Source organism: Pogona vitticeps, chromosome 1 (assembly GCF_051106095.1).
Source record: "Pogona vitticeps strain Pit_001003342236 chromosome 1, PviZW2.1, whole genome shotgun sequence".
Lineage (NCBI taxonomy): Eukaryota > Metazoa > Chordata > Lepidosauria > Squamata > Agamidae > Pogona > Pogona vitticeps.
In genome coordinates this window covers 293,032,226-293,056,821 of record NC_135783.1, presented here as the reverse complement: position 1 = coordinate 293,056,821, position 24,596 = coordinate 293,032,226, and the positions used below count along the sequence as shown (strand labels likewise).

Below are 24,596 nucleotides of genomic sequence, written 5' to 3'. Positions count from 1 at the left end.
CCCACTTTTGACCTCACCACATGATACCATCGACACAGCATCCTTGGCCTCTTTGGCTACTGATAGGACTGCACCCTAAAGCATGATCAAAGGTCTCTAAAATATCCCAGGCAGACTATCTCGAATTTCAGACAACCTTCTAGTGTTTTAACAATAAAGACTGAATCCAAATGCTAATTGCAACTACAACAAAGCAATAGAATCTACATGGTTTCCAGCAGATGTTTTTGGAATACAACTCCCAGAAATCCTGCCCAGCACAGCTATTAGTAAAGGCTTCTGGGTGTTTTAGTTCAAGAACATCTGGAGACCCAAGGTTGGGAACTACTGATTTACATAGTTAGCAAGTCCCATTCATTCATCTGGTCTGCTATTCTTGGAACTAAAAATTGAATTTCACTCCTAATTTGGAATTGCTGGTGATGCTGATTCATATGTAGTTGTAGTAGAAGACAGAATATAAAATAGCAACAACTGTTATTATTATTATTAGATGCCGCAACATAAGCATTATGACTACTACCATTGATGTATTAATTACCTTAAATAGGAGGTGAGAAATGGCCCAGTCTCTGTTAACAGTTTCTTCTAATTCCCAGAAGACTGCTCTTGAAATGTAAGAAACGGGATGGAGACTGTTTTTTTAAAAAAATATTGCCAAACCCCAGTGCTTTTTTCATGTTTATTGGAACCACTGTGTCTATTGGATTCCCACAGTAGGTAAGGGCACCCCTTTGGTAAACTCATATGATGCAGATACTAAAAACCAAGAGATTTTATATTCCCTCTGTTTGGTTTGTGAGTCAACATAGTCAACATGTGACTGACAGGCAGCATGTACCCCATCAGGGATCTAAATGCATCTCTAGTACCCATGGCATCTCTCAGGTACCCCATACTTTCCCCTAAAATAAACATTTTTTAAAAAAAAAGTCAGTTCAAAAAGACTCTTTGTGCCCTCAATGCTTAATGACTCATAATCATACCTTTAGTTGAGAAGGATAGTAATTTTCCATGTTTTAGGGACCTTAGAAGCAGAGGGGGCAGAACACTACCAAATATTGAACACATTTAAAAAGTGCCCACTAGGAGGTATTGGGGCCTTTTTCACTTATTTTTAAAATTCTGTAAGAAAAAGGGGGGTCATAGGAGGGGTGCAGTTCTCCAAGGTTCAGGAGCAGGCACTGCGGCCCCAAGATTTCTGGAGATTGCTAACCTCTGATGTAACATAACAAAGATAACAGCTCTGAGCTACAGCTGGTTTCAATATTCAGTTCCTCGGCACATGCCAACAATGCAACATCCATTACTTAACATTTCATGCCTAAAGGTGGCACACCAGAGACCATCCACGAAGAAGAGGAAAACTACTCTGACAATGACCTGTTGCTTATAGACCAGCCACATGGCAACAGTAGCTCCCACCACTGTGAATTCTGTTTCCTGTTTACCACTAACAAATAAATGATGTCAAAAATGACATAAGCATAAAAACTGCCCCAATCTCTGGTTTGGGCACAATAGTGCACAACCTGCAAAGGCCAAGCAATGTTCCAGAAAAATGTGCGTACATGTTCTTTTAGGACAATAAGATGTTCATTGTTCAGAAAACATATCCCAGCCTAGTTCACACAAATTGCCTTCAGCATCAGCTGTGGAAATAGGGAGGGCAATCACTATATACTGTAGCATCCCCTTGCCTGTGTATCTCTGGACATTTACCCTAAACAACTTGTTTGGTTTTTATTTTATTTGTTTATCATCTTTTGGCCCGGGAGGATTCCCAAAGAGATTTACAATAACAAATCACATATATGGTACAGCTTAAGTGCTCCTGATCATGAGGAGGTGAAAGATCTTGGCCAGGTGGAATAATATACTGTTGTGGAGGAATGCCATGTAGCAACTGATGGATTGTATTTATGACCAGCGTCACTTTCCTCAATTGCTGCAACACAGAGGCATCCTTGCCAATGGCACCTGTGGTTCATCTGAGGTCTTCCCTGAGAATGCTTCCAAAGCCCACTTGCTCTAGGCTAGTGTAGACAACGGCTGTGCATGTGTGAAGGGCAGAAGGGACCCAAAATGTCCCTGGAGAAGACAGACTACAGAGGTCACGAGAGGCAGCAGAAGCCACCATTGTAGGGCTTACCTGCCTCGGAGAAGGCAATTCACATTGCTGAGCTGCCTTTGCAGCATGCTATAAAAATGTAAGCTTCCAGGCCCTTGGATACCAACCGGCCCCTTTTCGGGGAAGTAATGGAGGGAGGCAACATGCAAACCACCCTAGAAAGAAACGGCAGGGAATCGACCTCCCAGTGCCCCGGACCTCCCGACACACCAGCTCAACAGAACAGTGGATCCTTGGAAGGATCGCCACCCGCCTCAGCTCGGGCAGGGAAGGAAGCGCCGCGGCTTCAGCACCATGGACAGCGGCGACGCCACCAACCACGCCACAACCTCGGACGCCTCCAGGGGGATTCCTGCCGGATGGAAGCACCGACAGGCAGACCAGCCCGCTCGCGGTGCTCAGCCCAGCCCAGCCCGGCCGTCACCTTGGATGGGGGGCGCCGCCTCCACCCCACCCCACCCTCCTCCCCTCCGCACCTTTCTGGATGAGCTCCTCGCTCTCGGGCTCGAACCCGGCGCGGTGGCAGCGCCGCCAGAGGCCAGAGACGGTGGAGTTGAAGCGGCGGCCGCAGTGCGACTCCAGGACCAGGGCGGCGGGCGGGAGCGGGGGCGGCGGCGGCGGCGGCGGCGGAGTCCGGCCGGGCACGATGGCCCGCGGCGGGCGGGCTTGGAGGGGCAGGTGCGGGATGGGCGCCGACATGGAGCCCGCCGGGTCGTTGTTGGGGTTGCGCTTGTGGCCGTAGCCCCGGCAGCGCTCGCGGTGCCGCCGCGCGTCCGTCTCATACCAGGAGTCGGTGCCGATGGCCACGGCGAGCAGGGCCAGGGCGGCGGCGGCCAGCAGCAACCCGGAGCAGCTCAGCGCCTGAGCCGCGGCCGCCATCTTCCCCGCGCCGCCGCCGCCGCCGCGCACCGCCCGCTTGCCTGCCACTGCTCCCCCTGCAGCCCGGCCGGGGGGCCGCAGCCCCAGTCCGCTTGCGTGCCCGCCCGTCCGCCCGCCCAGTCAGCTCTCGGCGCCCTCCCCCGGCCCCCGCAACTCCCGGGGGGCTCCGGGCCTCGGGGCAGGGCCAGCAGTGGCCGCCCCTCGGGCAGGCAGCGGAGGCAGGACGAGAGGCTCCCGCAGGTTGCACCGCTTCGGACCCTTGGGCTTCCTTAAGTTTCGCTGAACGAAACCTTAGTATATTCACTACTTCGCCTTTCCCTCACCCCATTGCCCCCTTTAAACCTGTGTATCGAAGGACTTGAGGCCCTGATGAAGCCCTGCGATTTTACTGTATTATCAGTGTCAGGGTTCAAATTATACCGGTGATGGTGATGGGAAGGCGAGAGTGTTCCTGTGAACGTTCAAAAATGCAGTCTCAGCCCCTTGGACCCAACTTGTGGGATTCCTGGAAGAAGTCTCCAGGGGTGATCGGGAGGTGGGGGGAGTCAAAGCATTCTTATTTGGGAAATAGGTCTACCCAGTGTGCAGCCTGCCCTAACAAAATGGTAGTTGCTTAGCTTTCAGTAAAAACGTAAGAAAATGGCAAGACATGAAACCCACCAGACCATTTCTCCATTGGAGTTACACCACTCTAGGTAACTGTGTCCCCCAAGGCCTGCTGCATGCCCATCTCCTGTTGTCACATCCATCTTGACTTCATTGCTTCTGCCCAAGTTTGGAAAAGATCCTTTTAAACTTCTAGAATTCTCCTAATCATCAAAGCCCTTTGCTTCACCATCACAAATAACAGTATAGAAGCAGCCATCTCAGTTAGGGTGTCAATCTTGTGTGTATAGAGTGTTAAAATAATTAAGATGGGGTGTAGAAATAGTAGTCCTGAAAATGAAAGGTTTTTTTTAGAACTGAGGCTTGAACAAGAGTTTACTAAAGTCTCTGCAAAACAATTAGCTAGTTCCAGCCAAGCAAATTGTCATTCAGCAATTATATTCCTGCCAGTTGAATGTGTTTATGTTGTAATGTGTAAATATGGAGGTGGCATATGAATATCTGGAATTACAATATTCTGGGCTTTTAGAATTCTGGTCATCCAAGGTACACCTGATACTTTATGCTACAAGTCTTTGGTGTTCCAAATGTTACAAGATTAGGATTTTCATTGTTATAATGACAGCCTGCCAAACGCTGAGTTACAAGCTTTTGGAGCTACAAAGATTGCAGCGACAATAGAAGTTCTTTTTAATTTTTTTTCCAGGCCCCTGGAAGAGAGATTGTTTATAGTTTGAAGGAAAAGGAAAACAACTGAAAGAATTATAAATATAGGGAGAGCAATTTAACATTCAATACATCACAACATTATGCCATGCCATGCCACACACACTGGATACCAAGAGCAATCACATAGCATTATAGCAGAAAGCTTCATTTCCAGAAGCTAGCAACACGATCAACATGGATTTTCTTCCATAGATTCAAACTGGTTTGGCTGGGTGAGCTTTGGATATATTTTATGTGTGTCCTTAATATGCTTAAGGGCTAAATAATATATTTTATTGTAAAAGATTTTTAATTTTAACAACCTGGTCATTTTTAGAAATGTATCTCATGTGTTTTGATTACGCCTCTTTAGGATATACAGTGGTGCCTCGCTTAACGATTATTTATTTATTTATTGGACTTATATACCACCCCATAGCGCTACAAGCACTCTCCGGGCGGTTTACAATTTTTTAATTATACAGGCTACACATTGTCCCCCCAGCAAGCTGGGTACTCATTTTACCGACCTCGGAAGGATGGAAGGCTGAGTCAACCTTGAGCCGGCTACCTGGGATTTGAACCCCAGGTCGTGAGCACAGTTTTAGCTGCAGTACAGCGTTTTAACCACTGCGCCACGAGGCTCTTATCTTGTTAAACATCAAATCTGCTTTACGATGAAGTAAAACAATGTTCCTATGGGAAAAGTTCGCTTAATGATGATCAGTTCCCTGCTTCGGGAACCGATTTTTTGCTAGACGACGATTTTAAGACAGCTGATTGGCGGCTCTAAAATGGCCGCCCGCTGTGCAAAATGGCTCCCTGCTGTGCGTTAGGACAGATTCCTTGCTTTACAGGCACCGGAAAATGGCCTCCCTATGGAGGATCTTTGCAAAACAAGCAGGTATTTCACCCATTGGAACACATTGAACCAGTTTTCAATGCATTTCAATGGGTTTTTTAATTTCCCTTGATGAGGATTTCGCTTAACAGCGATTTGAACGGAACAAATTATCCTCGTCAAGTGAGGCACCACTGTAAATTCCTGCATTTTTAGAATGTAATTGAAACATTCTCATTGTTCTTTTCAAACTCTATTTCTTCTGTACAGTGGTGCCTCGCATAGCGAGGTTAATCCTTTCCGGATTAACCTTCGCTATGCTGAAGCATCGTTGAACGGGGCAGGGAATTCCACTGGAACGCGTTAAACATGGTTTAATGCGTTCCAAATGGGCCGAATACTCACAGTTCAGCGATGCTTCTTAATGGCCAGCAGCCATTTTCGCGCCCTCCCCTCACTTAACGAGGGCGTGAAAACGCTGCGCGCGGCCATTTTGGGCCATTTCCGGGCTTCCGGCGGCCATTTTGGCCACTGAACAGCTGATCGGCAGGCTTCGTTTTGCAAGACTGGTAAGCGAAACACTTACCGATCTTCGCAAAGCGAATTTTGCCCTATCTAAAAAATGTTGAGCGATCGCATTAGCGATCCCAAAAAAGGGATCGCTATGCGATTTCGTTGTTGTACGGTGTGCTCGTTAAGCGAGGCACCACTGTATTTTGGATTGAATTCTGACTTAAGTATATTCACAAAGGCTTTCACAGCCGGGATCTAATGGTTGTTCTGGGTTTTTCGGGCTCTTTGGCCGTGTTCTGAAGGTTGTTCTTCCTGACGTTTCGCCAGTCTGTGGCCGGCATCTTCAGAGGACAGCAACCTGTGCTCTGGGGTAGTTGGCTTGGGAGTGCAGTATTTATGGCTGTCAGGAAGAACAACCTTCAGAACACGGCCAAAGAGCCCAAAAAAACCAGAACAACCATCTGACATAAGTGTTTGCCTGCAGCTTAAGTTTAGTTTTCTCATATACATATATATTCTTGGTAGAGAATACACAGAATGGTTTACCATTCTCTCCTTCTGGGGGCAACCTGGGACTATGCAGCTTTCCCAAAGCCACACAGGCTGGCTCTGCTTACAGGAGGCACAATGGGGAATCAGACTTCCAACTTTTGACCCCACAGCCAGATACATAAATCACTGAACTTTCCAGCCAGCACTCAGAGGAGGAAGTGATATGTAAATAAATATTAGGCATATGCCTTCTTTGCTTCTTTCCTTTATTTCCGAATAAGAGAATTCTCTGTTCTGGAAGTCCCAGCTCCCAGACCCACACCTACAGTAAATTGTGCTCATGAGGAAGACTGAGCAAGAAATCTTCACAGTCTAGGACAGGCCAAGCTCTGGCCTAGGTTCTTGACAGAAAAAGAACTGGTGCATGCTAGGAATTTCATATAAATACAAAACATTCATTATTAATATCAACAACACTGCCTCTGGTGATGATGGTAGTGATGAATATACTGTATACCTAAGATATGACTTCTGATATCTTGAGTCAGTATTCTGTGGTAAGTAAGGTCCCATGGCAGGAGATCCTAAAAGAGAAAAGATGTACAAAATGGGTTACAGTTCATTAGAAAGCACATTCTATAAAGAACAAAACAAAACAATTCAAACAAGATAAAAAAGGTGGAAGACAGCAAAAAAGACCAAAATAACTTCACAAAAAGCTCAGAGAGTATTTTAAAATAAAAAAGGACACATATAGGAAGTGGGAGGAAGGCCAGGCCACAGAGGAAGAGTAGAGACAGGTAACAAAGAATTGCAGGGATAGTGTTAAGAAGGTGAAAGCTCAGAATGAGTTGAGGTCAACAAGAGATGTTAAAAGCAACAACAACAAAACCTCATTCTTCAGGTATGTGCATAGCAAAAGAAAGAAAAAAGAAACAGTGGCTCAGTTACTCTAGGTGGATGGAAACATGACAACAGATAACAAAGAAAAGGCAGAAATGCTCAGTGCCAACTTTAACTCAGTCTTTTCCCAAAAGACAGTTTATTAACCTCCAGGCAAATGTGAAATACAAGTAGAGGGGAAAGGATTGCAACTTGAGGTTGATAAACAAATAATCAAGGAATATCTTATTACATTCGAAAACTGCAAAAGTTTGAATGATCAAACTGCATCCTAGAGCACTTAAGGAGTTGGCTGAACAACTATCAGAACCACTTTCTATTATTTTGTTGAAACAGCAGAGGATGGATACAGTGCTGGATGATTAGAGAAGGGCTAATGTTGTCCCTAACTTTAAAAAAAGCCAGAAGGGGAAATCTGGGACCTACAGACCAGTCTGACATCAATCCTAGGAAAAATGCTGTAGCAGATGATAAAGCAGTCACTCAGCAAGCTCCTTGAAAAACAATGCAGTGATAACTAGAAGCCAACACAGATTTGTGAAATACAAATCCGGCCAGACTAATCTCATTTTTTGATTGAGTAACCTGCTTAGTAGATGGCGGGAATGCTGTAGACATAATATATCTTAACTTCAGAAACACATTTGACAGAGTGTCCCATGAGTTACCACAAGGCTTGGATCTGGGCCCAGTGTTGTTTGAAATTTTTATTAGTGATTTGGACAATGCAGTGCAGGGAACGCTTCACAAATTTGCAGGTGGCACATAAAATTGGGTGGAATAGCTCATACCCTAGAAGATAGAAATAAAATTCAAAAAGATCTTGATAGTCTCAAGCACTGACTGGGTTGAAAACAACTGAACAGGAATAAGAGTAAAGTTCTACACTGGAGGGGGACTCAGATTCACTCTTAGAAGATGACAGATACCTGATTCAATATTACTGCAAGTGAGAATCTTGGAATTGTACTGTAGATCACCAGCTGAATGTGAGTCAACAGTGTGATGTGGCTACAAAAAAGGCCAATGTTATTTTAGGTTTCATTAATAGAAGTAAACTCTCCAAATCCTGTGAATTATTAGTTCCTCTATATTTGGCACTGGTTAGTCCTCATTAGACAACCATTTGTCAGATATACTTTGATTTACAGTCATGGCCAAAAATATTGGCACCCTTGCAATTCTGTCAGAAAATGCCACCTCTCAGAAAATTGTTGCAGTTGCAAATGTTTTGGTAGTCACATGTTCATTTCTTTGGTTTGCACTGGAACAACAAAAACAAAAAACAGAGAAGAAAAGTCAGATCTGATACAATCCCACACAGAAACCCAAAAATGCACTGGCCAAAATTACTGGCACCCTTAACTTAATATTTGGTAGCACCCCCTTTGGGAAAAATAACTGACATCAATCGCTTCCTGTAACCATGAATCAGTTTCTTACACCTCTCTACTGAAATTTTGGACCACTCTTCTTTTGCAAACTGCTCCAGGGCCTTCAGATTTGAGGGATGGTTTCTCCCAACTTCTGTTTTGAGATCTCTCCACAGGTGTTCTATGGGATTCAGATCTGGACTCATTGCTGGCCATTTCAGAACTCTCCAGTGCTTTGTTTGTAACCATTTCTGAGTGCTTTTTGAAGTGTGTTTCAGGTCATTGTCCTGCTGGAAGACCCGTGACCTCTGGTGGAGCTTTCTGACACTGGCCACTACGTTGCGCCCCAAAATTATTTGCTAATCATCAGATTTCATGAAACCATTCACACAGTCAAGGCATCCAGTGCCAGGAGCAGCAAAGTAAACGCAAAACATTTTTGAACCTCCACCTTGTTTGACTGTAGGGACTATGTACTTTTCTTTGAATGCCTAATTTCTCTTTCTGAAAACAGTGCCATGATGTCCTTTACCAAAAAGCTCTAGTTTTGTCTCATAAAACAAAAGCAAAGTGTACTCATTTTACCAGCCTTGGAAGGATAGAAGGCTGAGTCAACCTTGAACCAGCTACCTGGGATTGAACCCTGGGTCATGAGCACAGTTTTGGTTGCAGTACAGCAGTTTAACTGCACCACGAGGCTCATCTGTCCACAGTATGTTCTCCCAGAAGGATTGTGGTTTTGTCACATAAGTTTTGGCATACTCCGGTCTTGCTTTTTCATGCCTTTGTGTCATCAGTGGTGTCCTCCTGGGTCTCCTTCCATAGCGTCCCTTTTCATTCAGATGGCAACGGATAGTGCAAGCTGACACTGTTGCACCCTGTGTCTGCAGATCAGCTTGAATTTGTTGGGAAGTTAATCTGGGATCTGTGTCCACCACTCAAACAACTCTTTGTTGTAATTTTTCAGTAAGGGAGGTTAGCTACAGTGCCATGGGCTGCAAACCTCTTGGTGATATTGCGCACAGTGGACACAGGAACATAAAGATCTCTGGAGATGGACTTATAGCCTTGAGAGTGTCAATATTTTTCCACATTTTTTTCTCACAAATCCACAGACAACTCTTTACACTTCATTCTTTTCTCCATGCTCAATGTCTCACACAACACAAAGGTTGAGTCAACTTTTCTCAATCTTACCTGGTTGCAAGTGTGATTTCTATATTGCCCATACCTCTTACTTGCGACATGTGTGTCTAAATACAAATTAAAGGAGCATCACATGCTTGAAAAGCAGTTACTTCTTACAATTTAAACAGGGTACCAATAATTTTCGCCAGTGCATTTGGGGTTTCTGTGTGGGATTGTATCAGATTTGACTAACTGGAAGGAGGCGCTCAGCCAGATATCAAGGTCCCAAACCATTTAAGGCCTTATAGGTTAGTACCATTACCTTGAAACTGGTATGGAAGCAAACAGGAAGCCAGTGCAAGGCGGCCAGAGTGGGGGAGATGTGTTAGTATTTTCTAACCCCACTCAGCAATCTGGCCACCACGTTCTGGACCTGTTGCAATCTCCGTAGCAGTCCCAAGGGCAGCTCCACATAGAGGGCATTGCAATCTTGAGGCTACCAGTGCATGAGCCAGCATGATGAGGGACCCGGTGTCAAGGTAGGGACGCAGCTGGGTGACTGCTTTAGGTGAAAATAAGCAGAATGGACCACAGATGCTACCTATGATGCCATTAATAGAACTGGGTCCAGAAGTACACCCAAGCTACACACCTCATCCTTCGTGGAAAGAGTAACACCCCCCCCCTGAAAAACAGGGAAGCACCAAGACCACAGACACTAGGGGCCCCCACCCACAGGATTTCTGTTTTGTCTCGGTTCAGCCTCAGTCTGTTGTTCCTCATCTATCCCAGCACTGCATCCAGGCAGCGCTCAAGGGACGGGACAGCATCCACTGCAGAAGGAGAGATAGAGCTGAGTGTCATTTGCATATTGGTGACACAGAGCTCCAAAATTCCTGATGACCTCCCCCAGCAGCCTCATATATATATATATAATAGCATTGGGGAGATGATTGACCCATTCAGGACCCCACAATTGAGAGTCAACGGGGCAGACAACATCTCCCCAAGTTGAACTCTCAGGGGATGGTCCTCCAGGAAGGATCGGAGCCAGGCCAAGGCCTGACCACCAGTCCCCAATCCTAAGAGCCTCCCCAGGAGGATACCATGGTCGGCAGTATCAAAGGCCACTAAGAGGTCAAGAAGGACCAACAAGGACATTTTGCCCCATTGGCTTCCCTCAAGAGGTCATCTTCCAGGGCTACCAGTGCTGTCTCCATGCCATGATACGGCCTGAACCCGGACTGAAATGGATCAAGGGCATTGGTCTCCTCCAGGAGAGCTTGAAGCTGGTCGGCCACCACTCTCTCCACCAGCTTGCCAATAAAGTGGATATTGACAACTGGATGATAGTTGTTAATATAATCAGCTGACAGATTGGTTTTTTTCTAGATAGGCCTAATGAGTGTCTCCTTGAGGGCAAGAAGGACCCTCAAGGAGAGACCCATTAATAATAGCCCCCGCCTGCTCAGTTGTTAAAATCCTGGCCGCTTTTAAGAGCCAGGCTGGACGAGGATCTAGTGAGGAGGTAGTGGCCCTACAGCGATCAAGGACCCTGTTAACCTTAGTTCACGTCACGGGCTGAAATTGTGTTAAAATTTCCGGACAAAGCGATGCACTGGACATCTTGGCTCGATCCACTGGTAAAGAGGAGATATCTAGGTCTCAGCAGATGGCCTCCACTTTTTGTGTAAGGAAGGCCACAAACTGGTCACAGGAGATGCTACTGGGAGGCCTGTCACTGTGACCAATTCCAGATATTTTGCGTACAATGTGGAACAGTTCTGCTTGATGGTCCTGAGCTTCGTTTATCCGGTGAGTGAAGTAGGATTTTCTTACAGCGTTCACCTTGGCTTTTGATGGGCTTTTAGCGGCATTTAGGTTATTTACTGTCAGGACCCATCTCCAAATGCCCTCTAGCCTCCTCCTATTATGCTTCAAGCCCCGCAGCTGTTGGTTATACCAGGCAGCTGGTTGGGGTTGGGAATGGAGAGGGCGTTTAGGAGCAATCATGCCAGCCGCCTTGGAGGCTGCCACATACCATTCATCCACCAGAGCATTGACAGGAGTGGCAACAAGATCAGCCGGTATCCCCAAGGTTGCATCTTGGAAACCAACAGGATCCAATAGCCTGTGGGGGCGGACTAACTTAATGGGTCCCTGCTTCCCATGTGGGGTGGGGGTGGAAAGTGCCACAGAGAGGTTACATTTTATTAGGTAGTGGTCCAACCATGACAAGGGGACTGATATCAAATTGTTCACCATCAGTCCACTCTCTCCCTGGCATGTTAAGAATACTAGGTCTAATGTGTGACCCACCACATGGGTGGGAGTGTTGACAAACTGGGACATGTCCAAGGAAGTCATGGTTTCCAAGAACTCAAGAGCTGGACCTGTGGCTCCAACCTCAGTGCTGCCACCGAGAGGAAGTCCACCAGCTCTGAAAAGGAAAGTTCTGGGTCGCAGGGAGCATGATAAACCAGCACCATCCCAAATCCATCCCTGGTCCCCACTGACACGTGGAGGACCTCAAGGCCCGGGATGCTCAAGGCAGAGAGCCTAGCAACTTATAAGGTATTTTTTATAAATAATGGCAAATTCCACTCCTGGATCCTCCAATTTACCTTGGTGCTGTATAGAATATCAGGGTAGGCAAATTAATGAGAGGGCTACACCACCCTCTGTGCCCACCCTGGTCTCAGTAAAAGAGGCCAGATCTGCTATTTCATCCAAGATCAAGTCTTGGATTAGCTGGGACTTATTTAAAGCAGATCTGGCATTTATCAGCATTAAGGATAGAGTAGAGGGTTGGCTGAGCAAGTTACCTCGATTCTGGTCACTGACAACAGAGTGAGAACATGGGACAGCCTTCAACCATCTGGCCCCAACTCTTTTGGGTTTAATTGCTGGGTTTAATCCCTAGAGAGGATACTACCAAGGTTTGCTATGGAAGTGACCAAACAACTATCCTGTTTAATAAAAAGGATAATTTCTTGCTAAGAAACCATAATATGGATGTATTATTATAGTGCATAACTAAGATTTTGATAAGGATAGTGTAGAACTGTAAGACAGATAGAGACCTGGTGGGGTAATCTAAATACTATTTGGAAAGAGAAAGAAAGAAAAATGTGCTCCTTGCACAAATTCTAAAATAAGTGCGAGTAATAAGGGTGGGTAATAGTGGCTCAGAAAAGGTAAGACCTGTCTAGACCTGCATGGTATCTTCAAAACTAATACAAGCATAATCTTATTAGAAATGTGTATACTATAACTAGTATGATCTTGACACTTGCTTAATCCTTTCTTGCACTCAGGCATTCTTCAACCTAATACTGTGGACACATTTAGAGGGGAATGTCTAGCCGTTGCTTCCCATTGTCACATTCTTCATGGCTACTGTCCCCAATCTAAAGGGGAAAAGCTCCTGATCACAAATTGTCTTTAAACATGAAAAAGTATTCTGAAAAAATCTGGTTTCTTTCTTGTGTAGAGCTTGCACACAACAGGAGTGTTTTCCTTCTCAGATCCGGTCCTATAATCATGAAGACCATGTCAATGGAGGGTGAGGGTGATTGGTCTAGATGCTCCACTTTCAGTGTGTTCAGAGTGCTTGATCACTTCTGAATAGGAGTCTGTTGTTAAAACAATATTGTTGTTTAGTGTCAGAGGATTACCTTTGTGTCACTACTGAATTGTGATATTGTGGTTAGTTCACACTGCAGTTTTGTTTGCCACATTGAACACTTAATGCATGTAGCAACCTATGAAACCCCAAAAATTGTTGGACCCCAATACTCATCAACTCCAATGGCCAACAGTCATCTGCACACTTGATAATAAACCTCTTTTAATTTTTACATGGTTCATTTTATACAAATGTTGCAACACCAAGTGTAGGATAGAGCCCTGCACCATTTCACTGGAGATTTCTTCCTGTTTATTCTTGAAAGGGAGATTTGACAAAATCACAAATGGTAGATGTTGCTGGACCTGTTGACATTGATCTCTAAATAGAAACTTTGTGAGACCTCACTGGAGGCAAGCTGTGAAGAACTTACTCTTTAGAACTATATCTCCCGAGTTCATGCTAGCTGGCAGATCCTGGAAGCTATATTCCAGAAGAACAAGTCTTCCGCAATCTGCTAGAGACAACCAATGGGGAAGATGATGGTTGCCTTCTTAAGTTTGCATGCTTCCTAGTGGTACCTAACTAGCAACTGTTTGGAACAGGACAATAGATTGGACTGCATTTTGGTTCTGTTTACTATACCAGGATGCTCTCCTTCTTGACATTTTTTCTCCTCTGGAATATAATTACTCTCTACCGATAGTTCCATCCTTGGGCAAAGAATAAAGCATTGCATCAGAAGGCCCTTTGGATTCTTCTTAACCATTAACTAGAAGCAGAGATGGCTGTTCCAATAATTTGTCATATTTCAGTAGGTATGTTCGCGTGCATGACAAAAAGTGTCCATGTTCAGAAATAGTAGCCTACATTCAGTTTTTCTTCTTCTTCGGTTTCATTTCTACAGCCTCCTTTGCAAAGTACATCAATACAGATAAATGATAATGTACAGGAGGGAGTGCAGAATAAAGCTAGAAAAATAGGATTCTTGCTGCGTGTGCTAAAGTAATACATATTGTGGAGACAGCAGCTGTACCCCCCATCAGATCCTGTGCGTAAGACCGTGAGGCTGCTGCCAAGCACAGCAGAGGCCTTTTCCATTGGATCCTGAATGTCCACTTCAGGCAAAACTTCCCCAGAGCTGCAAATTCAGTCCAAGTGGCCTGGGCCGCACGCCAACAGCAACAGCTCCAAGATTAATGAGTCAGTGTCACCCACTTTGCATTCCTAAACAGTGAGCAGAAAATTCCTGCTGGAGCTTGCAGCCTACGCCAGGCCCAGCCCTGATGCAAATAACATATGTTGCTATCTACTATTCATCCTGGGAATGCGCCAAGCTTCGTACCAACAATAATTGGGAATTTAAGGACACCAGATTTGCTCAGAAGGAATCAATAGGGTTCCCGGAATTGTACATTTACCTGCTGCTGCCCAGGGTTTTGCTTGGAGCCCCGCCCATATCAAAGTGAGACAAACAGGAGCAGAACAGAGTCCCTCAACATGGCTAAGTGTCTAACAGTGATTAATCAAACAAGGTGCCGGAGAGAAGGAAGAATATCTTTCTGGAACCCTGCTTTTCTGAAGCTAGCTGCCTCACAGCTGACAACAGCTGCTGGCGAAAGGCAACTTTCCAAGGGCAAAGAGAAGGAATGGAGAGGCAGATCCATGATTAGATTCAATGGCACAGATTAGCTGCATTCATTGCTGCTTTGGGCGAGAGATCATTAAAGCCTGCCTTTGTATGGATACTACAGGCAAACAGTCTTTAGCTGAAGTTACAAAATTATCTCGTGCATCATCGTAAGCTGTAGCATCTATGCCATGCTGTTTCCACTCTAATGCAGCAGAAAGCAGACAGATACATGATTCACCCATACCTTAAATGTATATGGCAGGAACCCAAGATGGGATGTTACTCCTGTAGCCATACAGCCTGCTGCAAAATGCTTGTCCAATGGGTTAATCTGGCCAGTTTTGCAGCCCACGTATCAGTAATACAGCAAAGGTATAGTCACTGTGCTGCCTCTGGGCCTGAGCTGACCCGTAAGCTAGGTGCGCAGTGGTGTGGAGACTTCTCAGGAAATGCAATGAGAGGCCTGTGTAGAGTTCACTGATCTGGAAAATTTAATCCAAGGTGTTGCCTAACCCGGTTCTCAGTCTGGCTCTATTATAGTACTGCTCCTATCATTCCCCCCCCCCCCCAGCATGGCTAAGAGCCATGGAAGCTGTAGTCTCTCACAGCCAAAGGACACCATACACTCCTAATCAAATGCACACAAAAGCAATCTGCAAAAGCCTCATGGGCGCAGTGGTTAAACTCCAGTACCGCAGGGAAGACTCAGGTTTGTGACCAGAATTCAATCCCATCAGCCAGCTCAAGGCAGACTCAGCCTTCCATCTTTCCATGGTTGGTAAACAGAGTACCCAGCTAGCTGGAGGTGGGAAATGAAATTTGTAGCCTCTATAATACAGTCGTAAATTGTCCAGAGAACACTTTAAGCGCTATGGGGCACTATGAAAGCAGGACACCATGCTGTTACAGTCTGAACCCATCTAACCTTTCAATACTGTAAAATGGATTCTAACCCTCTAGGATAGAAAACATTGCCAAGACAAAAACATTAAAATGGCCTACTCTCCACACAAGGCTAATTAAAGATGCCCATCCACACTGTGGTTTTGAATACTACTGAAAGCAGCCACAGAAGCCCCATCCTGTGACATGTCTGCTGGTTTGAGATGTGGGGAGACAGCGGCACTCTATTGATGTTCTCCAGAGTGTGAGCAGAAATAAGGCAGAAAAGGAGATGATGGAGTCGGGATGTAGGTTTAGCTGCTGCAGCACTCTTGCTTTGTTTTGCTGCCCAGTTTTCAAATCAAAAGACGAGGCTACGTATGCAACTAGTGCAATTCCTGATCAATAGACAAAGTTGTGAAAACATCAAGGAGCACATGCAGGGAGAACACAGAGCATAGCACAGGCCCCACAGCCAGAACAAACTTTTGGACAGGCTCAGTGTAAATGAATGGCACAGAGGGTCAAATGCTTAAAAATGACAAATAATAACCATGTTGTGCTGTGCAAGTGATTGGCCAAGCAGTGGCTGCTACAAACATGTCTATGATCATGAATCAATGTATCATCAGGGAGGATAATGGTAGGATGGACCAGAAGACTATCTGAGCCTCAAAGTCCTTGGAGTACTAAATGGCTAAAGCTCCAGTTTTCTTGGCCACCATGTAACCATTTTTGTGCCTACTCATTCCTTACGCCCCCTTCTACCCCCTGGTAAGCCAAGGGGATGTTGGGATGGTGCTGAGCTGTGCAACTGCTCAGCACCATCCACTTTTTTCAAAGCTTTACATAAATGACTCTGGCTCTGATTTTTTACATACAGAACTGCCAAAGATATTTCAAGGAGACTCCACCTTCAAAGTCTAGAGTTAACCAGAGCCATGTGTATTCCACAATTCAGTGACAACAGGACCTTTGAAGCAGTTATGTTCAACCTGTCACCAAAACTCAGCAACACGGTTGGGCAGAGGGACTGCTCTTGGAACAACTGAGCCCTGGACCCATCAAAGCTGCCCATCCCTGCTATAAAGCACCTTTGGGTTTTTTTCCCACTCTTAAGAATTGCAGGGACTGGCTTGAAATCTTAGGAACTGATACGAGGCAAATCCATTGCATTTCTCTGCAAGCGATGTTTCCTTTAAATGAGGTTCAGCTCCAAGGTGCTTGCGCAGTTTTTGATCTTCCCATGACCGGCAGACATTATAAAGAACATAAAACACAGGCCACACTAATGACACAGGCTGCGACAAACCATTTTTCTTGTATTTGAATTTTTAATGGTTTTTAAGCATATAATACGTAGTTGACACGAAAGCTTCATTCTTCCTTTTTTTTCTCTAAGCAGCTACAGTGGTTTCCAGATGCCATTCTAGCATTCATCTTGCTCTTAACCCAGACATATTCTAGCACCCATCTTGCTCTTCCTCCTATACTGCTTCCGTATGTTTATCTGCATCTTTCCTATGCTGTGCATCATGGGCCAGCACTCAAGCAGCTATGCAATGAACTAAAAGGAAAGTGAAGTGCATTATAACCAGGATGGCCAGATGTTGTTGACTGCAACCCCCATCAACCACAGGGAGCACAAAAAGGATTTAGTTATTTATTTAAACTATTTCTTATTTGCTCTCCAAACAATGTACAACAAAATATAATGGATGATAAGAGCTGTAGTGCAACAACACTTGGAGGGCCTAGTATTGCTCATCTGTGCATAGCATTTGCTGGATCTGTGGCTTTCAACTTACCTTATGTCTCAAAAGGACAGGAAACTCCACCCCATTTAAGCTGAATCACTTCTTGAGTAGCAATAGGATCTCTAAACTAGTGATTCCCAGGTTCCAAGATGTCCTTGGATTACAATTCTCATCATACCTGACTATCTGCCATGCTGGCTGGCTGGGGCCGATGACTGTTTGACCCAACATTTGGAAAACATTATCTTTAGGAAAGAGTTATAGACAGAGTAGGATTGTTGCATGTTTCCTGTGCGTATCCTGATTTCAGTATAATGCTTATGTGTTAAAGGAGTCCAACAAAAGAGGACTACTTTAATCCAACAGGAGCGTCTGTTACCAGCTTAGGAACAGAGAGAGGATCAGATAGTAGGAGACCTTAGCTCAGAAGATCTGGAAAACTAACTTTATGGAGCGAGAGCATAGTTCAGTGGCATCATACATACATGGCAAGCATAAAGTCCTGCTTCAATTCCTGCTGTCCCAGGGAACAGAGAGGCAAAAGATTCCTTAGTGCCCAAGATCCGGTAGAGGCACAATACAGGACCAGATGGACAAATGCAATTTCCTATGTTTTTCCCATCAGACATGAAGTGGCTCAGGATTTTCTTGCTGTTTGTAACATTTTTCCAATACACAGGAGCCCATCTGGAAGATATTTCTTTTCATCTCAGTCCAGGTGTTCTGATCTTTTGGTCAACCTTAGAGCAGCAAGGCTTATGCTACACAATGGCCATTCCTCTCTTCACTGCTCTTGTTTTTGTTTGTTTTGTTTTAAATTATCATCTTTTAAAACCCACACACACAACTTTAAAAAAAACCAAAACAGCCACTCGCTTTCTTTTCTCAACACTTTGGAAGTCCTGGCTTGTTACGCTCTGAAGACAAAAAAAAGAGAGGAGGTTCAGCGCTCTCTCCAGGAAACCAGGCTTCCCTTGTCCGCCTCTCATAGCAACAGCCAGATCCGCAGGCACACAACAAAGAAAAATCCAATGGTGTCCCTTTATTGCTTTGTAACAGTTCCGTATGAAGGCAGCTTTGGGGAGCAGCAGAAGGAAGCCTGAGGAGGAGTCACTCATTCAGTAGTGAGTGAGAGAAGTACCATGACAATGATGCCGGTACACAGGAGGAGGACTTGTTGCACCGAGTTCCTAGGCAAAGGGATGAGAAAGTGATGTCATGGATACATATGGCAAAAGAGAGAGAGAGGGGGAGAGACACACACACACACACAGAGTATTTTTAAAGCACTGAACGGCATTTCAGTGCTGTTCAGTGCTGCCAAGAGATGCAGTTAATCTGTTAAAACAGATTTACATGGAGGGACCCTTATCCCAAAGTTCTGGAGGAGCAAATGTTTCTTGCCTTTTTCCATCTTACAAGAAGATTAAAGTAACAGAACACAATGAAAACATATAACCTGTGGCACAGACCCAGTGGAGGAAAAAACAGACTATATCTACCAAACCTGAGAATCCTGTTCCCTTCAACACAGGAACCAATACATTTGGTTTGTCATCTGAAAAGTCACCAAGTAACAAAGCCCATGTTATTCCTTACAAAGAACACTCAATAAAGAAGTTGCAAGGACTGACAGGGGCCCTGCTCATGGTAGGCTCCTGACAAGAACTTCAGTGAAAACACACACGTTGTGTCCTTTTCTTTTCCTAATGAAGGAGGTTTTACCTAAGGACTTCTGGTTGTAGGGTTGTTACACCTTAACAGCCAGCACCAGTACCACGAATCTGGCCAATACTATAACTGCCAGCTAGTGAAGCTCTTATCATTGCAGCAGGAGGGTCCAAGGGGCCAGCATTGACTGTAGTCACACTTCTGCATTCTTGGTTAAATCTGGTACTAGTGTTGCAAATCAGTCCCAGTTAATTAAAACTGTAAGACACCAATAGAAAGAGATTTCTTCTCCTCACCATGCACTCAGGCCTAACTTTCCCCACCTCTCGCACTTTTCAAAATAGTGCCTAGAAAATCTTCCAGTTTCTTAAGTTTTTTTGTCCTTGCTAATCATGAGTGCTAAGACAGGAACTTAGAGTGGAATATTTATTTAATTATTTATTTGATTTATATCCCACCCATCTGGTATATTCTACCACTTTGGGCGGCGAATATGAGAGAGACAGCTGACCTGCAGTGAGATAAAACACCCAGGTGAGGGTGGGGAAGCATATAGCTCCAGACAAATTATCTTACTCCCCTGGTAACTTTCTACTCATTTTTATTTTTTAAATTTATTTTTATTTATTTCATTAGCTTGTACACCACCCCATTAGTGGAATGCACTATTCTGGGCAGTTCATAGCAAGCAAAATAACAGATAACAAAAATGTGTGAAACTATAGAAAGACATAAAACCATCAGAACAGCAATAACACAAGGACACTTTTCTCTACAAGAGTGAAAGCAGAGGCGCAGCATCAGGCAGGCTCATTATGGAAAGCCTCCCTAAAGAGCAGTGTTTTAAGCTGCCTTCTGGACCTTAGCTTGGGGGGGGGGGGACTAACCACAGCTCTACTGGCAGCTGGTTCCATAGAGTAGGTGCCACTGCAAAGAAGGCCTGGCTCCTTGTTGAAGACTTCTGGGGCCCCTCGGAGTGGCAACAAGGAGGAGCGTAGCCAGGGAATATCTGGTCAGTAAATGGCCAGAAAACACAGCCTTTCTAATTCTCTGCATTTTCAAGAATTGTGTTGTTTCTTCCTTAGCCGAAAGAGATGGATGTGATGAAGTGGTCTCTGATTTTTGACCATTAAGGGTTTCTTCATAAATAGCCACGACAAAAAGCACTTACCAAGGATTCTTCTCCTCTAAAAGATCAGGCACCACATTCACCAAGGCAATATATAAAAATCCCCCAGAGGTAAATGGGAGAATCCAAGCGATGGTTTCCCCTGAATGGATAGTGAGAAATATTAATGACCAATAGAGAAATAGATTTGCGCAAATTAAGACACGTGAGGGCCCCTTTGCCAACCTGTTCTGCATTCTGAGACTCTTACCTGTCCCTTTAGGTGACTGAGCACAAATGGCAAAGCAAGCTCCCAAAATTCCCCCAAGGGCTGTAGAAAGCTGCAATTTGGCTGCACTCCAGCGATCGAACCCAGCACGAAGGAGGATGACAAAATCTCCCACCTAGACAGACAGAAAAAAGAGAGTTTAGCAGTGATGAAATAATGTTAGAAGTAGCTACCACACCACTGCTGGATCCTTCCCACTTCTGCCACCTATCAAATTTCACAGACCTCTCCCCAAAAAAGGACCCGGTTCTCAGCCTTAGAATGAAAATGCAGAGGTACCAGGAAAAAGAACACTGGTTAACTCACATATTCTAGCTACATAGGAGGCAGCAGCTCTTTTAAGTTCGCTGATTGGTGAGAAGGGATTTGAAGGAACAAGCATATTCCCCACTGACCAACGGTACTGCCTGGGGCCAGAAAGATACACATGTACATTTGCAAAAAGATCAGTCGCACCTGAAACATTAAAAGATTCTATCTGGCATAAAGTTTTCTGAACTGCTGCCCACTTCATCGGGAGCACTGAGTGTTGTTACTGAAGATTGGGTGAAGGGGGAACGGGTAGGGGCTGTAGCACAGAAGGTACATGTGCTGGCAATTGTTTTAGCAGTGGTCACATGACAAGGAATAGTTGGGAGACAGCACAGATATCCTAGCAGATTAACATGTGTGCTGGGTTGAAAAGCCTTTGTCCATCCAAGTTCCAAGAGATAATCCAACTTACTGGAGAATTTCAATTTCTTTTTGCATGTCAGTTCCCCAACATCTCTGCTCTACCCAAGCATCTGTATAAATATCTAACAACCGAAGTAACACTACATACACCTGATGAAGTGGCACATGGCCCACAAACACTGATGCCAAATAAAACCTCTTTTCTTTAAGGTGCCACTAAATTCTTCGTGGTCAGCTCTTCTCTACAAGTAAATACAGTATGTTCACATTCATCTTTTTTGCCTCTGTGTTTCCTGCCGCCTCAGGCTAGTTGGAGATTTTGGTTTTGCTAAAACCCCAGGGAGCGCATGTTCTTTTGAGCCTGATGAAAAGAAAAAACCACCAGTGTCTTCAAAGGTTTTCTGTACAGATGATAGGTACAGATGCAGCATGATACTGGATAGAAAAAAGAAACAGATGCCCTCACATTCTGGGGAGCCCCCTGAATCCATCTGGACATGGTCCTTGAAGCCAGGTGCCACATAAATGGCAAGCCCTCCCTCTCCTAGTAGAGGGGCTAACTTGACTGAGGGTACAATCAGACGGCGGGAAAGGCACACATCTGATCGCACTGAAAAGAGTAGCTTTGCAGGGTGCTATTTGCCTTAAAGTGGGCCAGCTGTCTGCTGGGGAATCCCTCCCACCTGGCCTCCACCTTGGGCATGGATCAGGGTCAGGCTGGAGGACAGTTTCCTGTATGTTGTGTGATCAGTAGGAAATAGATTGCACCACACCGCTACCCAAGAGGTTCAAACTGCCATCTCCTTCCCCATGTGATCACAACCCTAAGAAATTACACTGTCTTTATAGAATAGACTCCCTACAGTGAAATGGGCAGAGTGGAATGAAAGACACCCCCTTTCAAAGGGGCATGTGTAGGGAACAGGCGCTGCATGCGGAGTAGCATAAATCCTTCTCTGACCAGGCTATCATGTTATCATCTTGTTAAACTAAATTGCTTTTAGAACAATAGGTTTGAAAGTTCAGGATGTGATGTGTGCTTTCTCCCCCTATACTTTTGGGTCCCATTAAGCTAGTAGCATGGTGTCTATAAAATAGTGTATGTGTTTTACACTGCAATTTTCCAGTTCAGTACACCTCTCACACTCTGTCAATATTCTAACTGTAAAATCAGAATGAAAAAGGCTGGGATTTTTTTAAAATGGTGTTTTAAAAAATCATGTTACACAAAGCATTTTTGGTGCTTTCCATATATGGAAAGATATGCTCTCCTCCCTCAAAAACCCACCATCCCAGGCAGACACGGCCATAAATTGCAACAGCATTCAATGGCCAGTATGCATCATAAGCCTCACTCACCTCATGGGGGATTTCATGCAACAGGATTGCCATAGTGGTCAGGAACCCAACCTACGTTGAAAGAGGAAAAAAAAGGTGAAGCCAGTCCATGCATTTCAACAAGGCTCCAAGCCTCACAGTGCAAAATGTCTCCCAAGACGTTTCACACGTGATGAAAACACAATGCTGACACAAGAAGGCAAGTTTAAGTGGCCCAAGGTTCTTATGTACTGGATCTTAAAAAAGGAATATGGGAGAAGGCTGAAGCTGTTCCCTACACGTTACACAGGTGTTTTGTCAGGGCATAAAAATGTTATAAAAATCGTACACCTGAGAAAAATGCATAGTCATCCAGGCCCCTTTGCCTCCTTCTCTTGCATCGCAACCACACCCTAGCTTCTACCTGCCTCTCTCCCTGCCCTCCCGAACCGGCCAGAAGGACACGTACCTTCCTGCTAACCAGAAAGCTGGCTGCCACTGCGAGGCCGTGTGTGAAATTGTCTATTGTGTTGGCCAAAAGATTGAGGTATCCGCTGATCTGCAAAGTAAATGAAAAGAAAACCAGGGACTCCCATGATCAAACGACATGCAGGAGAGCATGGAAGAGGTTTGTTTTCAGAGAAACATTCCATTTCTCCCCGCTTGTCACACAGCCCCTCAACCCTGTTTACCTTGATTTTCTGGGGTGATGGTGAAGGTAAGTGAGAAGAACCGTTACTCTGTGGTGAGCCCAACTTCTTTCTTTGGACTGGATTGGATGCCTCTTTCAAAGGGAAGCTGCTCCCATTTGGAATCCTTCTGGAAGGTTCTTTGGGATCACTGATCTATGACAGAGGGAAGGAACGGTTCTTTTTTTTTCAGTTCATCACAGTGGCTTGAGATCATTCTTATCCCCCAATACCACCATTTTAAGGATTTAATTAAGTGAGCACATCCAGATGTGCTGAACTGCATCACATATCATTCCCAGCCAGCGGAGCCTTATATAGAACTGCACTTGTTAGATAAAAACAAAGGCTGAAATCCTGCTTGCACAGTGATAGCACAGTGATTTTTCAGAAATCAAACATTTCTGATTCCTCCTCCAAAAGTCTCAAGGAAGTTGTTGGGGGCTGAGGGATGGGGAGGTACTTAACTTTGGAAAATTGCTGCCACTTGCAATGATTATATCAGCAGTGGCAATTATGAGAAATTAAAGACTCCCACCCTGGTCTGTGGTCCCCAATGTCTTCTCTTGATGAAGAGGATTTCAAGAGAGCCTCGGAACCTTTTGGGCATGGATGGGAAATGTCCACTTCAGGAGCTGATATTGTCATCAGCCTTAAGCTGCTGGGTTTCAGTCTATATATGTTTTGCTGGAACAACTGATTATGAGAGTCATAGGCTGCAAACAAGTATCATGTTTCCAGCCATCCTAAAGGTAAAGGTAAAGGTTCCCCTTGACAATTTTGTCCAGTTGTGTCTGACTCTAGGGGGTGGTGCTCATTCCCATTTCCAAGCCATAGAGCCAGAGTTTGTCTGCAGAAAATCCTCCGTGTTCACGTGGCCAGCGTGACTAGACATGGAACGCCGTTTACCTTCCCACCGAGGTGGTACCTATTTATCTACTTGCATTTTTTTGCATTTTGCATGCTTTTGAATTGCTAGGTTGGGGGGGGTTGGGACAAGTGACGGGGGCTCACTCCGTGGATTCTATCTTATGACTGCAGGTCTTCTGACCTTGCAACACAGAGGCTTCTGCGGTTTAACCCGCAGCGCCACCACGTCCCTTTCCAGCCATCCTACTCAGCCCTAAAAAAACAACTCACTGAAAATTAAAACACTGAAACAAAAACACTTTGTAATTGCAATAAATTATGCAAACACCTTTTCAAAGACTTGTGCTAAATAAAATGTGATAGTTTTCAATGTGCCACTAGATTCTTTGCCGTTTTTTATGATCACCCATATCTATATTATAGGTAAAGGTAAAGGTTCCCCTTGACAAATTGTCCAGTTGTGTCTGACTCTAGGGGGCAGTGCTCATCCCAATTTAAAAGCC

The 24,596-nt window shown here is 44.8% G+C and overlaps 2 protein-coding genes across 5 annotated transcripts in view; both read right to left on the bottom strand.

Annotated features, from left to right (window-relative positions):
• Positions 1-3,059, bottom strand: part of LOC110082466 (transmembrane protein 178B) — a 17,291-nt gene extending 14,232 nt beyond the window's left edge. The window contains exon 1 of the mRNA XM_072986077.2: positions 2,608-3,059. Within this exon, the coding sequence (XP_072842178.1) occupies positions 2,608-3,010 (403 nt within the window). The 5' untranslated portion in view covers positions 3,011-3,059. The remainder of the gene's footprint in view (positions 1-2,607) is intronic.
• Positions 3,060-6,302: 3,243 nt separating this feature from the next.
• The window catches only part of SLC39A13 (solute carrier family 39 member 13), a 33,678-nt gene continuing 15,384 nt past the window's right edge, over positions 6,303-24,596 (bottom strand). For 3 of the 4 annotated variants that reach the window (XM_072986073.2, XM_072986074.2, XM_072986072.2), the window contains exons 5-10: positions 23,227-23,379; positions 23,004-23,093; positions 22,577-22,627; positions 20,525-20,657; positions 20,317-20,416; positions 17,032-18,664 (exon numbers count right to left, since the gene is read on the bottom strand). In XM_072986073.2, the coding sequence (XP_072842174.2) occupies positions 18,589-18,664; positions 20,317-20,416; positions 20,525-20,657; positions 22,577-22,627; positions 23,004-23,093; positions 23,227-23,379 (603 nt within the window). In that variant the 3' untranslated portion in view covers positions 17,032-18,588. Of the gene's footprint in view, positions 6,755-17,031; positions 18,665-20,316; positions 20,417-20,524; positions 20,658-22,576; positions 22,628-23,003; positions 23,094-23,226; positions 23,380-24,596 lie in introns of those variants that run through there. The other variant, XM_078390081.1, reaches the window with a different exon arrangement.